This window comes from Stenella coeruleoalba (assembly GCF_951394435.1).
Source record: "Stenella coeruleoalba genome assembly, chromosome: 11".
NCBI lineage: Eukaryota > Metazoa > Chordata > Mammalia > Artiodactyla > Delphinidae > Stenella > Stenella coeruleoalba.
In genome coordinates, this window is record NC_137157.1 from 92,759,802 (window position 1) to 92,777,161 (window position 17,360).

The following is a 17,360-nucleotide window of genomic DNA, read 5'->3' on the forward strand; positions in this document are numbered from 1 at the left end:
TGGGGGGAAATCATTAAAATTTTTTTTTTCTTTTTTTGCCATTGAGCAGGATCTTAGCTATAGGTTTTCTGTAGAGACCTTTTAATCAGGTTTAGGAAGTTCTCATCTATTCCTAGTATCTTCAGTTTTTACCATGATTGCGTATTGGATTTTGTCCAGTACTTTTTCTGCATCTGTTGAGATGATCATGGGGTTTTGTTTTTTATACACATGGTGAATTTCATTAATTGGTTTTCAGTTGTTTAACCAATCTTGCATTCTTGGAATAAATCTCACTTGGTCATGTTTTAGAATCCTTTTTATTTATTTCTTTTTTAAAAAATAATATTTAAAAAATTTATTTTTGGCTGCATTGGGTCTTTGTTGCTGCACGTGGGCTTTCTCCAGTTGTGGCGAGCGGAGGCTACTCTTCACTGCCGTGCGCAGGCTTCTCATTGCGGTGGCTTCTCTTGTTGCGGAGCATGGGCTCTAGGCCTGCGGGCTTCAGTAGTTGTGGCATGTGGGCTCAGTAGTTGTGGCTTGCGGGCTCTAGAGCGCAGGCTCAGTAGTTGTGGCTCACAGGCTTAGTTGCTCCACAGCATGTGGGATCTTCCTGGACTGGGGCTTGAACCTGTGTCCCCTGCATTGGCAGGTGGATTCTTAACCACTGTGCCACCAGGGAAGTCGTAGAATCCTTTTTAGATGTCTCTAGATTCAGTTTGCTAATATTCTGTTGAGGATTTTTATGTGTTTATTCATGAGAAATTGGTCTGTAGTTTATTTTCCTTGTGCTGTCTGGCTGGTTCGTATCAGTGTAATACGAGCCTCATAGAATGAGTTGGGAAGTGTTCCCTCTTCCTCTGTTTTCTGGAAGAGTATGTGATGGATTGATATTATTTCTTCTGCAAATTTTTTTTTTTTTGTGGTACGCGGGCCTCTCACTGTTGTGGCCTCTCCCGTTGCGGAGCACAGGCTCTGGATGCACAGGCTCAGAGGCCATGGCTCACGGGCCTAGCTGCTCTGCGGCATGTGGGATCTTCCCGGCCTGGGGCACGAACCCGTGTCCCCTGCATTGGCAGGTGGACTCTCAACCACTGTGCCACCAGGGAAGCCCTCTTCTGCAAATATTTAATAGGAGTCATTAATGAAGCTCTCTGGGCCTGGGGATTTCTTTATGGAAAGATTTTAAATTATTAAGTCAATTTCTTTTTTTTTTTTTTTTTCTTGCGGTATGTGGGCCTCTAACTGTTGTGGCCTCTCCCATTGCGGAGCACAGGCTCCGGACGCGCAGGCTCAGTGGCCATGGCTCACGGGCCCAGCCGCTCCGCGGCATGTGGGATCTTCCCGGACCGGGGCACGAACCCGTGTCCCCTGCATCGGCAGGTGGACTCTCAATCACTGCGCCACCAGGGAAGCCCTAAGTCAATTTCTTTAATTGTTCTAGGTCTTTACATTTAATTTCTCCTTGAGTGAGTTTTGGTAATTTGTTTCTAGGAATGTTTCCATTTCATCTAAGTTTTCCATTTTGTTGGCATAATCATGGTATCTTTATAATCCTTTTAATTTCTAAGGTCAGTAGTGATGTCCCTCTTTTATTCATAATTTTATTCACAAATTTCCCAATTTCTTTTTTTTTTTCAGTCTAGTGCAAGGCTTGTCAACTTTGTCGATCTTTTAATAGAACCCACATTTGGTTTTATTTATTTTTTTCTGTATTGTTTTTTTCTGTTTTATATTTCATTTGATTTCCACCCTAATATTTTAAAATTTTCTTGCTTTGGATTTAGTTTGCACCCCCCCCCCACCCCCGTTTCTTAAGGTTGAAGCTTAGATTATAGATTTGAAGTCTGTCTTTTTCTTCTGTTTTTCTTTAATATTTATTTATTTATTTGCTGTGTCAGGTCTTAGTTGCGGCACGCAGGTCTTTCATTGTGGTGTGTGGACTCTTCACTTCGTTGCGGTGGGCTTCACTCTAGTTGTGGTACACGGGCTTAGTTTCCCCGCTGCATGTGGGATCTTAGTTCCCTGACCAGGGATAGAACCGGCGTCCCTGCATTGCAAGACAGATTCTTAACCACTGGACCACCAGGGAAGTCCCTATCTTCTTTTCTAATGCAGGCATTTAGGGATAAATTTATAGAATTTACCCTAAGCACTGCTCTGGCTGGTGACATCCCACACATTTTTATATGTTGTATTTTCATTTTCTTTTAGCTCAAAATATATTTTTTTAATTTAGTGGGATTTCTTCTTTGACCCATTGCTTACTTAGAAGACATTGAGGGAGGATTTAGAAAAATTTAACTATGAGAAAATTCTCACTGTGGATTTCCCGAATTTTTCTGTTCTTGATATTCAGTGTGCTCAGAGAATACACCTTGTATGACTTCAGTCTTTAAAATTAATTGATACTTGTCCTAATGTTCGAATTTCCATATCCTTTATGATTTCCTGTTTAGTTGTCCTACCTTTTAATGAGAATAGGATTTTGAGATCTCAGACTGTTATTGTTGAATTGTCTGTTTCTTCCTTCAGTTCTGTCAGGTTTTGCTTCATTTGTTTGGGGCTCTGTTTTTATTTGTGTATGTTTATAACTGTTACATCTTCCTCATGATTTGACTTTTTGTCATTATAAAATGTGCTGCTTTATCTTTAGTAATACTTTTTTGTGTTAAAATGTATTTTGTCTGATAGACCACTGCATCTCTCTTATGGTTACTGTTTGCTGTAACCTTTCAGTTTCAACGAATTTGGATCTTTGGATATAAAAGGTGTCTCTTGTAGACAGCCTACAGTTGAGTCTTGTTTTGTTTTACCCGGTCTCACAACCTTTGCCATATATATATGGTTTCTTTTTACAAAGAAAAACTATATATTTAAGGTGTTCAACCTTTTGTCTTTTAATTGGGGTGCTTAATCTATTTACATTTAATGTTGTTAATAATATGGTTGAGTTTACAGCTGACATTTTTATTTTATTTTTCATGTCTGTCTTTTTTTGTTCCTTTGGTTCTTCTGCCTTCTTTTGTATTAAGTAGATATTTTTTAGTGTATCGTTTTAATTCCTTTTATGTTTTTAAACAGTGTTTTGGAGAATAAAATATTCTTAGTGATTATTCTAGGGATTGCAATATTCCTTTTGTCAAAATCTGTATTATGGTAAAATACTAAGTTAATTCCTGTAAATTATAGAAATCTTAGTCTAGTGTATCTCCATTCCCTCTCCCCTCCTTTGTACTATTAGTGTCATTTATATTACATTTCTATTATAACCAATGGAATGTTATAATTACCACGTTATACAATCTTAGGTGTTTTTAAAAGGTTAAAGGAGAAAAAGAGAAAACATTATTCATAGGGTCTTTTGTATTAACCTACATATATGCCATTTCAGGTACCCTGTAATTCTTCCTGAGGGTTTGAGTTACTATTTGATGTCATTTCTTTGCTCCAGATTAGTTCTGTTCTCTTCCCTGTCCTTCGTGCTTCAAATCTTTATTTTTAAAAAATCTATTTTTCTGTTTCTTTTTGATCTTCAGAAATTCCTCCTTAGGGATGTAATGTACAACATGATGACTGTAGTTAACGCTGCTGGATGATACATAGAAAAGTTATAGGAGAGTTAATCCTAAGAGTTCTCATCCCATGGAGAAATTATTTTTCTTTTCTTTCTGTTATATCTGTATGAGATGATGGGTGTTAGCTGAATTTATGTGGTAATCTTTTCACAATATGTCTAACTCACACCATCATTCTGTACATTGTACTGTGATATATGTCAATTATTTCTTAATAAAACGGGAAAAAATCATGAAAAAAAAAATTCCTTCTTTTCACTGGCTGTTTCTGTTTCCTTATCTGTTATGTTTATTCACTCCTGTGTTTGTATTATTTCTAGTTGATAATTCATTTCTTAAGTGACTTATTCTTACACTTCTAATTCTTTCGTTAGTTCTGTCGCCTCAGTTTTGAGGTTTTAAATTGTAATTTGTGTTATTCTTTTACAGCTAATATATGATTTTAAAGCATTTCAGGTTATTTTGCAATAGGCTGTAAACTATTTGTTTTAGGGCCATACTTTTCTCGCATATTTTATTATCTTTAGGGATGTTATTTTCTTTATTCTTTTTTTTTGTTTTTAATATTAACTTTTTTAATGGACTTGATCTTAATTTACTTTTAAATTTTCACCTGAAATTGTTTTTCTGGAACTTGTTGAAGAAGGCAGAGTTTTTTATCATAACTTTTGTAACTTCACAGAAGTTACTCGAGCGTGTGTGTGTTTAAAAAATTGGCAGCTTGCTTTCTGAGATTTCCTGGCTCTGTTTCCTTCTTCCACTTTTTTCTGTACCTTAGTTTTCCATTACCTCTCTTGTACTATAATCCTCACTTTCATTGTACTCCCAGTAATGTATGGTCAGTATGGGCCTTTGTCTGTAAGGGAGCTCTGTTGGGTCAGTTGGAGAGTTCACTGGAGGTTAAAGTGCACCAGTCCCTTCAGTACCAACCATCCACTCTTTGCATTCTCTGAGTGGACAGAACCAGTCCTCGGCAGTTTGGTTTCCCTGTCTTTCCATTGCTGTCTATTTTGTGTGTTCTCCTGTTCCTGGATCTGCTGAATGCCCTATTTTTTCCTTCCTATTCCTCCTGCAGAAGTGCTGATGCCAATGAGATCTTATGGCTGTTGGTAGTTTTCCTTTTTGTGTCTTGGGTTTTGTGGTAGTACCTTCTCATCTAGCTTTGTTTCATCTAGATTTGTTGTAAATGTTGTCCAAGGGTTTTTTGGTTTTGCTACCTAGTTGTTCTGTTTTCATGTGGAAGACTTGTAGAGATTTTTCAAACACTGTACCACTACCACTGTTGTCATCTTTTTAGGTGTTATTAAAACCTCACTGTGATGTGGAGAAGCTCTCTTCCAAGGTTAGGTTCAGATGTCAGAATTCATGACAGTAGTGCTTTGGTGTGACTAAGTAGATTTATTACCCACACAGGTGGGGAGTTCTCAGTTGGGGGCAGAGGACGACTTTCTGGGAAGAGGTTCAGAAACAGAAAGTGAATACAAGTGTACAGGTGTTTTATAAAGGATAAGTCTGGTTGGTGCAGAATTTGAAAGAGGCACCTGCCAGGCGTGGAATCTGAGAGAGGTGGTGAGTGCACTCCTGTACTTGGCGGTACTGGTGAGAGTGAGCCCTCAGGAAATGACAGACAGAGGGAGGAGATGATGCTCAGAGGTTGCCAGCACTAAAGCAAAGCATCAGTAGGGGTCTCGGTTTCTCTCCTTTGGTCTCTGTAGAAGAGATCAATTTTTCAAGTCCTGTTTTGGTTGTGGCATACTACTGAAGGACTGGGCTTTGACCTTGCCAGCCACATTTGTTCTCAGTATCCGTGATCAACTCCTCCTTGAAGTAACTCGAGTTTCCGGGGGGGTAATCCCAACCAGAGGGAAGAAAGGTGAAGACTGTGTTCACTTGTCTGCAGTTTCAGAGCAAGTCACCATTGGCTGGACAAATCGGTAAGTCACCAAAGAATATGACAAGAATGGGTGATAGCCTTCTTAGCTCTGCTTTTTGTACAGTTCTGTTAATTACATATTTCATTTAAGATATTTAATTTTATCAGGCGTTCACTGAGTGTCTAATAAGTCCACCTAATTTTGTACATATTGTCATATTGTGTTGTGTGAGATCCTGTTAATATAAATAAGCCAGAGTCTAGTATTTACTTGATTCTGATAAGCTATTGATTTTAAGAGCTTTTTATTTTGACTTACAAACCAGCACATGAAATGTTCACTTCAGCTGTAAAATATTATCCCTATGTCAGAAATATTAAAATATTGAAAACATACATCCTAAAATTGAGGAGTCATTTATGAAATGTTTATTAAGTACCAATCATAACGCTTAAATGCTTTTGCATATGTTATCATTTAGTCTTCACAGTAACTCAGTGTGGTTAGGTTATTATCTTCCAATAACAGATGAGGAAAACAAAGCTTGTGGAAATAAGTAGTGTAAGTACAGGGGGACATTTGAACTCGGCTCTGTCTCATTTCTTTTCAGTATATAAATGCTTTCAGTCAATATGTAAAATGAGTAAATCTTTTAGGGAGGGGTTCTGTTTTTCCTATCTGTTTATTCTGCTGTGTTAAATTCATTAGAGTGAATTTTAACTTTTTATTTAATAATATACAAAGGACTTAGAAGACTTTTTTCTCCCTAGAGTTTTTCAAAGATCTGGTAATATAATTTGTGATTCTTTAAGATGGTTAATGAAAACCTAAGTAATTTCGTCTTTACTATTATTTCTCAGTCATGTTACTTGACTTTCTTGACAGCTTCTCAGAACTCTATGTCTTATCATAATGAATTTTGGAAAACGTCAGTGTGAAATATGCAGGCCTATTTAAATTTGAACTTAAACTATGGTATCACTCCTGTAATAGCATAGTCATTTTAGTAAACTTAATAAAGCTGTTCATTCAAAAAGTGGAAGAAACCACTTCAGAAGTAGTCATTGTGACTGTTCTAATTGGGAAATGAGAGGGAAAGTAATCTGCTAGGGAAGCGAGAATTAAAAAAGAGAGGAGAAAGTTGTGGTGATGTAGGCTGGCCTAGGCGTGAGGTTTTAAAATAGAAAGTTTGATAAACTAGTCCTGCTCATCTTGTATACAGTTATTTAAAAATCTGGCTCAGATTTAAAACATCTTAGGCTAAGACCATTCCATGTACAATAACAGATGCTAATTCTGCTTAGATGAAAATTATCTTACTGCTCTTAAATTTAATTTAGTATACCTGTGATCTGTTAGGTGTTAGATATCAGATAACCTCAGGGACCTAAAAATTGGATTTTCTGTCAATGTGTTATCCTTTATTTCTTTTTAGTTGCTTACATTTTCCTCTTTCTCTCCTAGCTGAGCGATTTATGAAAATATTAGATTTGATATTATGAAAATATCAAAGCATTTATTTTCTTGACTGCTATTGTGGCTCAAACACAGTTTGTTCATTATTCAAGAATTATATTATTTACTAATTACATAACTCTCCATGACATTCTGCAAAGTTCTGTGCCTTCAGTACTAATCAGGCTCTCTACCTCTCCTTCCATATAGTTAGGATTGCTTGTGAAATTTGGGGATCTGCTTTGTCTCTTGAACACATTCTGCGGTGGTTGGGCTTCCTTTTTGCTACCTGGCTTGTGGAGATTAAGTAACCATATAGCAGAAAGCCAACTGAGGTGATCATTTGCTGGAGCGAGACTGGAGTCTGCAGAGAGAGAGCTCTACCAGAATGACTTTTTAGCCTCATGTGTATGTTTTTACTTTTCAGTTACCAAAGCCATAAGAAGTGATGGAAGAAATAGGCTCAGATTCTTTGTTCTTCCGCATCAAGAAGGGAAAAACCTATTGCTGATTTAAAACTACTTCCCACGGCCAACTCTAAACCCTGGGATTTTTCTTTTTGCCAGCCTTTCTCTTTCCAATGGCATGAATTATGTGGAAGGATGGAAGGTGTGAGTGCGGAGATGGGAGCTGACAGCAGTGCTGTTACTTGGGCCTTCACTTCGTCTGCTAGCTTGTAGTGCACCCGGAGCCTGCCGCCAAGTTAGGAACCATTCTGACGTGCTTGGTTGAGGATTTCGGGCACCATGATTTCAAATACGTTTGAATTTACTCCTTGTCTTATTTTTCATAGGTGTATTTGACCTTAACATATGTGTTATCCAGAATTTGTATGTGTTAGTGTGGACGGCAAGACCATTTTAATGGGAGAGGTGACGTTTCGATTAAAGAAGAAAATTTAGAAACGTTTGAGTTTTTCTCTTTGTGTTTAATAGGCAGGCGGTGGTTAAAGGTTCCCTTCCACATCCTTTTGCCTTGACGTTATTTGAGGACACATTGTACTGGACTGACTGGAATACACACTCCATTTTGGCTTGCAACAAGTACACTGGCGAGGGTCTGCGTGAAATCCATTCTAACATCTTTTCTCCCATGGATATACATGCCTTCAGCCAGCAGAGGCAGCCAAATGGTAAGTGATCTTGATTTTTAAATTGCAGGTTGGAATAGCTTTGTAGCACTCTGATGCCTGGCTTTAGTGAGGGGCAAGAGGAGGGAGGATATATCCAAAGGTAGTGGGAAGAAATAAAAAACAGGGAAAATGTCAAAATATAATTCAGGGTAGACAACAGCGTAAACCATTTGTAACTTGATATCTGTCACTACAGACCACCTCAGCCCTTTGTTTGAGTCTGGGGGTATGAAGGTAAAGAAGAGAGAAATAAAATAAGAAATTGAGATAGCTCATATGTTAAGATTGTGCACAAATGCATTTCTTATTCATATTATTTCTCTCTAATGAGTGATTTTGTTCATTGTATGTTTAAAAATGAGCACTTTTCTTGAATGGAAACCTCTATTAATCTAACTGGTTAATTTAAGTACCTCAGGTTACTTAAATAAAATACTTGCTTATACCTTTTCTGTGCACATCCCCCCACCTTTTTTTCTTAGTTTTGCTTCTGTTTCTGGCCATCCTTTATAATGACTTGGGCTGTGACTGCTGACAACAATTTCTTGTTAAGAGAGGACTAGAATTAGGTTTAAAGAATATGAGAATGTTAAGTGTTTGGCACTGGTGTGTAAATAAATGTCTGGCATGTGTCTGAGTGTATTTCAGATTGTATTCTGTAGCCAAAAATGCAGGGGGTTTGGATTATGCATTGCTTTGTATTAGTTCCTTCCATTTAGGGGGAGATAAGTCAAATACTGAATGTGTCATATTGGAATCTGGTGATCATGAGTCCATAAAAATGTTTTAAAATGTTTGTGTTACTCTTTTGTAGAAAAGAAAATGTTTAGTCACTTGCGTGAATTTTTTATTTCAGTGTTGGCCCTCAGGAAAGAATTTCTTTGTTCTTGTTTTTTTAATGACACTGTTGATCCTTTATGTTTTACTAGTTTGCGAATTTGCAGTTATGTGTGATATTGCTTTCTTTTATCTTTCATATTTTGTTGATCTCCATCTTTTGATTTTTTTTCTGTGAGTATTATTTAAATCCATCCCTTTCTATATATAGTTTCTTCACATTTTCTAATTAATCTCTGCTTCTCAGTTTTCCCTTTTAAGTCCATTTTGTTTATCTTTTCCATGTAAATCTTTCCAAAGTGTGGCTTTTCTTGTCTCTCAGTGCCTCCACCACAGGCTTTCCCCTCCCTGTGCTCATTCAGCTTTAGTTCCTATTAGTCAAACCTTAATCTTCCGTTACACTGTTCACTTTATTATCTCACCCAGTGTACAGCCTCCAAGCCTTCATTCATGTGGTTTTACCACACTTGAATGTCCCCCTGTGTGTTCTTCCTACCTTTCAAGACTTCAGTCATGTCCTGTATCTTTCCTTAGTGATTTACTTCCCATTTGACTCTATACTGACTTTACAGTCTAAATGTGCAAGATAGCAGTTTCATTGTTTTGTATTGTTTTCCAGTATTATTGTTCATTAATTTTGTCATACTGGCCAGATTGCAAGCTCTTTAGGGCAGGGACATCCTGCTTTATTTCTTGTATATTCCTCTTTGGATACAAAATGCTAAGTAAATTCTCACTGATTAATTCCCTTCCTTGCAGATGGTCTGGTAGTCAAGCACCTGGATGACATTTGGTAATAATTTGGTTTATCAGAGTTGCTCATGTTATGGTTGTTAACCTTTGTGTATCTAGAGTGGGGGAGGTCATCCATAATCATTGGTATTAATTACTGTGATTTATATTTGACAGCTACAAATCCATGTGGAATTGATAATGGTGGTTGTTCCCACTTGTGTTTGATGTCTCCAGTCAAGCCTTTTTATCAGTGTGCTTGCCCAACTGGGGTTAAACTCCTGGAGAATGGAAAAACCTGCAAAGATGGTAAGAAGTTGGTCTCCAAGAAGGAAGAATTTTAGATAGCAATTGGGATTCTTTATGATTTGTTTTATTTCTCTGTAATAAGCTCTACAGTGCTTTGGGAGACTAGTCACTTAATCTCTCAGTCTTCACAATTGGTTATATACTAGGAGTGTTTTGTGTTTTATGGCAACTCTCGAATATTATAAATTACTTCAGTATTTAACTGAATTTTTAACATGCTATTTTGGAAAAAAAAATTAGGTGCCATTTCTTTTCTCTGTCAAATCTCATAGTCAGGGCTTCCCTGGTGGTGCAGTGGTTAAGAATCTGCCTGCCAGTGCAGGGGACACAGGTTTGAGCCCTGGCCCGGGAAGATCCCACATGATGCGGAGCAACTAAGGCCGTGCGCAACCACTACTGAGCCTGTGCTCTAGAGCCCATGAGCCACAACTACTGCAGCCCACGAGCCACAACTACTGAAGCCCGTGCGCCTAGAACCCGTGCTCTGAAACAAGAGAAGCCACTTGCAATGAGAAGCCCGCGCACTGCGACGAAGAGTAGCCCCTGCTCACTGCAACTAGAGAAAGCCCGTGCACAGCAACGAAGACCCAACACAGCCATAAATAAATAAAAAAATAAAATGAAATTTAAAAAATCTCATAGTCATTGATCACAATTGATTCTTGTGGAAATGAGTATTCTCATAAAGAATACATTTTTAACAGTAGGTAGCATTTGTAAATAAAGAACTTCAGTGCAAGGAAAAGATGTTTATTAAACTTTTAACTATAAAGACTATCATGGGATAAACATTTTCTAAAAAATGATTGAATGATGTTTTTAATTGCCTTTTAACAACAGAGAATTGCCTTCAGAAGAAGAAAAGAATTCCTTATTGTACTGTTTAAAGCAACTTTTTCTATACTTAACCACCACACTGCCTCTTCTCCTTACTCTCAATTCCCTATAGAGAGAGGGCATATTGGAGAAGTATTCTGATTTAGGACATTTCAAGGGACTTCTGGTTTGGGAGAACACCAGTTCTTCTCTTTTTCTTCTTAATGAGAATGTTATTCTTCATTCTTACCCCTATGGATCACCATCTGGTTCTCTAGCCACCAGCAAGACCTGGTAAGAAAATTGTTATATTTAGCAGTGGCTTCTTTATCTAACTCTGAGAAGTAGAAGCCTTTATTTAGGAGTGGGTTAGAGTTCCTGGCAAGGGGGTCAGGGAGTCAGAGGGATGGAATTGAGTTGGTGTACAGGATATTTGTCATGACTTGGCATTGATAAATTATCCTCCTAGTCAAAGGTGAAGCTGGCTGACTCTTGTCAGACGGTTTTCATGGCAGACAATAATTTGGTTTCAGTTTAAAACAAAAGGTTTTTGTAATGTTGCCTTTTTGTTTAAAAATGTAGCCTGACTTTAAAACAGAGGATTTATTTTAGCGGTAGTGGTCTGTTTACACCCTATAGCAGTGCAGATGTACGAGTTTAACTCCTGTTTTGAATTTCAGATATACATTTGGCATGTAGTAGCCTTAAGTTAACTCTTCTGTTTTGATCACCTTGCCAAATTGACAGCTTCACTCTCTATGACTTCTTTGTTTGCAGAGTTTAGGGCTGGCTTCTTTTGGTAGTTAGCAGAGGCAGTGAATTGGATAAAGTTACTCCTAGTTGGTGCCTGCTGTGGCATTTAGGGCTGTATTCTCTCCAAGACAGAGTTCATTTATAATTAATCCATGAGTCAAAAAGCTGATGCTGAGAGCTTCTTCACTCCTCTTCTCAGTGTTTTCTACTATGATTCCAGATTAATGCTTGAAGTTTAATATCAGTATTTTCTTTCGGACTCATTTCTTTGGTTGGGAATCTTTTTTCGCTCTTTGAGATGTCAACCTGCTTACTATGGTTTTTTGTTTTTTTGGTTTTTTTTTGCGGTACGCGGGCCTCTCACTGTTGTGGCCTCTCCCGTTGCGGAGCACAGGCTCCGGACGCGCAGGCTCAGCGGCCATGGCTCATGGGCCCAGCCGCTCCGCGGCATGTGGGATCTTCCCGGACCGGGGCAGGAACCCGTGTCCCCTGCATCGGCAGGCGGACTCTCAACCACTGCGCCACCAGGGAAGCCCCTTAGTATCCTTTTATACTCATTACTTTTCAATTACTGAAGAAGTTCTGCATTCTTTATTTAGAGTAACTAAATTTTGCCTGTGGGTTTCAAGTCTTTTCTTCATTTTTTTCACTTTGTTGTTCTAGGTGCCACTGAATTACTGCTTTTAGCCCGAAGGACAGATTTGAGACGAATTTCTTTGGATACACCAGATTTCACAGACATTGTTCTACAGTTGGAAGACATCCGTCATGCCATTGCCATAGATTATGATCCTGTGGAAGGCTATATCTACTGGACTGATGATGAAGTGAGGGCCATACGCCGCTCATTCTTAGACGGATCTGGCAGTCAGTTTGTGGTCACTGCTCAGATCGCCCATCCTGATGGTATTGCTGTTGATTGGGTTGCCCGAAATCTCTATTGGACAGACACTGGCACTGATCGGATAGAAGTGACAAGGCTCAACGGGACCATGAGGAAGATCTTGATTTCAGAGGACTTAGAGGAACCCCGGGCTATTGTTTTAGATCCCATGGTTGGGTAAGAGGCTCTGCTGATAGAAAATTTTGCCAGGTGTTTCTGGTTTTTTACAGGTTCCTAGAAACATTGAGAAAAACAATGTGAAGTATATGCTGGTTTCCAATAAATAGCTCTTTAACAACTGTCCATTTTTAGAATATAGTGATTGGAATAAAATCTCAAGTTAAAGGATTGCTAGTTTATTTCCTTGAATGTTTTGAATATTTTTTCTTTCTAAATTAAGTCCATGCTTGCTGACTTTGGGTGTTGGCTGTAGATTTTGCCGAGGTTGCATCATGACCATGAAAATTGTGGAAAGAAGTTGTTTTCAGAGCTCTTTCTCTTCCCCCCTAGAAAATTTAATTTCATCTCATTTTCAGTACTTCCAGAACGACTTGGTAAAGAATATATCTTACTTTTTGTATGTCCCCAAGCGTATAAATGATTTGATTTCCAAAACTTGGTCAGGCCATGTAGCTTTATGCCTAGTCTTTTTTTTTTTTTTTGGCTATAATACCCTGACGATGGTCCAGGGAAACACAGCTTTCTACATACTCACCAGTGTTGTTTGTTACTATGAGATTCATCCTGAGGGTGAACATAATGACAAATTATTACACCTCAGTGCATACCAATGCCTTCGAGCCCCTTAAATTCTCAGGAGCCTCAAGAATCACGTAGTGCTACAGGAGGAGTTAGTTATTTGGGGAAATCAGTTTGCCATCTGAATATTACTAGTGGTTTAACCTTTTTGTGTCAGAGATGACAAGCCAGCAAGAAAGAGAGGACTGTTCCTGGGAAGGAGCACAAAATATTTTGAAAAACACAGCTGAAAATAGAGTATCATTATTGGGAGGCATTATCAGTTCTAGAAAACACTGTTTCATTCTGAAAATTTTCTACAAGCTTACACACTGCTGTTATAAATGTCTTAAACTTACTCTTCGTATGTTTGTCTTATGTTTTTTTCCTTCTGTGGTGTTAACAGATGATCAGTGTAAAGGAGGGGTGGATCTCACCTTTAGGATATCTGAAAGTTACAGTTTATTATCTGTTTTTAGCTCATATTCTGTGTACTTCTATAGGTACATGTATTGGACTGACTGGGGAGAAATCCCGAAAATTGAGCGAGCAGCTCTGGATGGTTCTGATCGAGTAGTGTTGGTTAACACTTCTCTTGGTTGGCCAAATGGTTTAGCCTTGGATTATGATGAAGGCAAAATATACTGGGGAGATGCCAAAACAGACAAAATTGAGGTTTGTTTCTTGCTTTTTCATTTTGAAACCAGTTTTGTAATCGTTTTTGAATTAATGGTAATTTGATGCAGATATTCTTGCATCTTCACTGGGGTGCCAGAGGTATTTTATTCAACCTTTAGGATTCTGGGGATTGTGTATTTTCTTCCATCTAACCATAAAATTTCTGAGTTACACTGGCATGAGAAATGGGTACTCATGTATCTCTAGTCTTAAAAGCTTATGTGAATGATTTTTCTCATTATGGGTAAAGCCACTGCCTGAATTTCCTAGGGGCAGTTTGCACAAACCAAATATTACATAAGCTCTAGACTGAAAGAGCTGATAGTCGTCGTCAGGAAAACAAAGCCCATACATGCATATATACTTTCTGTTGGTGATGGTGTTGGGGCAGGTGGTGGCATATATTAACTATTAAGATGGTTACATACAAATGGTTTTTAAATTGATTTATGAGCTGTGTGGGAGAAAAATTAATTAGCCAAAGCTTGGGGGAAATATTTTCCAAATGATAGAACTAAGGGCAATCAGAATAGAATTACGGTGGAAACAACCACCATATGTGAATATGTGACTATTTTATCACATTGTTTTGTGAAGAGCATATATCCGTGATAATTGATTGTGACGTCTCACTTTACAACTTTGAATTGCTAGAGGTCTTGTGAATCACATACTTAAAGCGGAGTTTTGATCACAATATTTCTTTGGAAAACACATGACTTCTCATATAAGGAATAGCTTTGAATGGCTCTTCAAAGGCACAGCACACATCTCGCAATAGATAGATAATTTGGGCTCTGGAGCAGTTACTTTAGAAAGGTGATTCTTAGGAATGTCAGGGACTCTGAGGGAATAATGAGTTAAAGGGCCTTCCTTTAAGAATGGAATCTTGGAATAGAAAAAAGCCATTAGTATTCCACCAGGCTTAAATACTGAAAACCATCTTCAACTCTTGCAGCTGGTTTCCATTAATAGAAAATTATGCATAGACTTGACTGTATAAATTTTCTCCCTGTTGTTAGTGTTTCACTGCCCCCACCCCCTTTAAATCCAAGTTAGGTTTGAATCTAGCAGCTGGAGTGCAGTGCTAATGAGACAAAGGTTATGAGTTCACTTTTCAGACAGGCTATTAGCTTCACTTGGGTAGACTTGAGTACAAATCTCACAACAGTCCCATCCAGTTCACAAATGTGTATTGTTGATCAGCTGTGGACTATACATGAGTGTATAGGTATACTACTCTTAGAAAAATAGTTTAAGTCCATGTGTCCCAGAGGAATGTCTGCACATAAGGAAAGAGCACATAATTTACATCATGGAAGAACACGTGATTTATTATTCTATAGGGATTTAAAAAATTCTGTATTTGATCTTTCTTAGCTTACTATGACTGACTGACTAGATTGTAAATAAAACATTTGTTTCTTTCTAGGAATTTTTCAAGTCTTATTTTCCCTACTGCAGATCACTTTTAGCACTTTAGATATAGAAATTCATTCAAAATCACAAATAGTTCAGGAGGGATTCAGGTAAAGAAATGGGAATTTATGGAGGTTCTGAATGACAGTGTTTAAGAATAAGAATGAACACACATTATATAACAATATCTAATATTCATTTTGCAGGATTTATTTTCTTAGTTTGCAGGAAGTGCAGTAGGTCTTAAAATGAGTATTAGTTCTGGCCTTTTGAGCTGTGTATATGTATATAAGTGGTGTCATTTGCTTCCTCACTTCTTATTTCCTTCCTCCTGACTTGTACCAGCATCCTTAAACTTACCTTTCAGATCTATTTCTCTTCTTCCAGGTTTACTGGAACACAGCTGCTATTTGTTGTTTGTCCCCCTTTTGACAGATTATTTGAGGTTAGTGATATATCTCCTTCCACCAAATTATACACACAATGACCTCCCCTCATTCTTTCCCCAGAGGTTCTGATGAAGTTTCCCTAATTGAACATTCAGTGCTTTTGTAATTTTAATTACAATTACAATGTAAAAAAAAATTCTTTTTACAGACACATCTGGGAAATAAAGAGAGCAGATACTGTTATCTGTTACCCTCAAATTTACAGTGATATGTAAAATTGCTGGTATATGGCAAACTAAGGAAAGAGCACAGCTCTTCATATTGCATAACTGAGGGAGAAAAACTGTTCGTTTCCCTCTCTGAGACTAGTAGTGATTATAGGAGCAACTGTAACCACCAGCTTTTTCATTTTGCTTTACTCAGTAGTAGGTTGACTAAAACTTTTGGGAAGACACAGAATTTTAAAAATGCTTCTTTTTCTAGGATTACTTGCTAGCCTCTTGTTATGTATCAGCTGATCCTAGGTGCTGATCTGACCCTAGTCTAGGTCACATGCTCCTTGCTCCTCCCCTTCTCTTAAGAAAGCTTCCCTGCTTTTGTCATGCCCAAGAATGAAAGGTACTTTTTCCTGGGACTATAAGAAAATATTAAATTATGGTTGTAGTGGCCTTATTCACTTCTGGAACACTTAGAGTTTACTTGGGATATATGTTTCCAGTACTTTTGGGAAGAAAAGATAGGTATTTGATAAATTATGTAGCAGTGTAAGGCATAGTAAACTCTTGTGTTTTGAGTGGATCTTATGGGAAGAGCTTAAAATGTTCATTCGCTTATGCTCTCTGCTCCCTCAGTGGAGATTCCTTAGATCAGGTTCTCACTCATTTTTTTTGTAAGTGGTGATGTAACCAGATGCTGGATATTGGGGAGCTGGGTCTGAGGATTGGGGAAACCAGAGAAAATTAATGGGGAGCTCTGGGTTTCAGACTCGGCTTCTGTTGTACAGAGTTGCAAGAAAGAATAAATAGGTTTACCTGAGGTCTATAACCAATTCCGCAGAGAGGGATGGTACATAGGGAATTGCTGATGATGTCACATTTTTTTAAAAAAAGACAGTCATCGTATTGGCTGGTGCTTTAATATAAGAATGTGTTTGTGAGGATATGTCTGATTTCCCTGCTTTTCAACTGATAGTGACCACTTAACTGTAGGTGTTATTTAAAAGGTACTTCCTGGTACTTGTTTACGTTTCTTCATTATGCTGAAATCATTTCATCACCTTTTACATACAAGCTTCTAGTTTACTTGTCTGCACTGGGGTCCCCTCTACTCCCCACCCAAGTGTTACTATAGTGTTCTGGGGCTTCCTGATAATAAATACTAAAGCATTAGCAGAAAGGATCATTTTCTTTTTTCTGGTTGGGGAACATCAAACAAGCCTTTAGTTCAGCTTTATAAGACCCTGCAGTAGGCAGAAGCACATTGTGTCTTAACAGTATTCTCATTTTTCTCGGTCCGTTTTAACTGCCAGAAACGTTGGTTGTACTGAGGGCCTGCAGTACTGCTTACCAGTAGTGAAGACATATCATAGATAATTTATAAGTTTAAAACATTTTCAGTTAATGCGTTTTCAGTCGCTGGTTTTATTGAAAATAATAATATTGTCATAGCTGAAATTTTCTCACAGTTTACTTTCTCATTATATACTTTTTATTCATTTTTTTCCCCTTTTCATTTCTGAGCTTATGCTGACAAATGCAGCAACACCTAGTGGTTGTAGGTGAAGAGAGA

The 17,360-nt window shown here is 37.9% G+C and overlaps 1 protein-coding gene across 3 annotated transcripts in view; it reads left to right on the forward strand.

Annotated features, from left to right (window-relative positions):
* Positions 1-17,360, forward strand: part of LRP6 (LDL receptor related protein 6) — a 178,086-nt gene that overhangs the window by 93,999 nt on the left and 66,727 nt on the right. For all 3 annotated transcript variants that reach the window (XM_079936851.1, XM_079936850.1, XM_079936852.1), the window contains 4 exons: positions 7,822-8,018; positions 9,765-9,896; positions 12,129-12,525; positions 13,590-13,761. In XM_079936851.1, the coding sequence (XP_079792977.1) occupies positions 7,822-8,018; positions 9,765-9,896; positions 12,129-12,525; positions 13,590-13,761 (898 nt within the window). The remainder of the gene's footprint in view (positions 1-7,821; positions 8,019-9,764; positions 9,897-12,128; positions 12,526-13,589; positions 13,762-17,360) is intronic.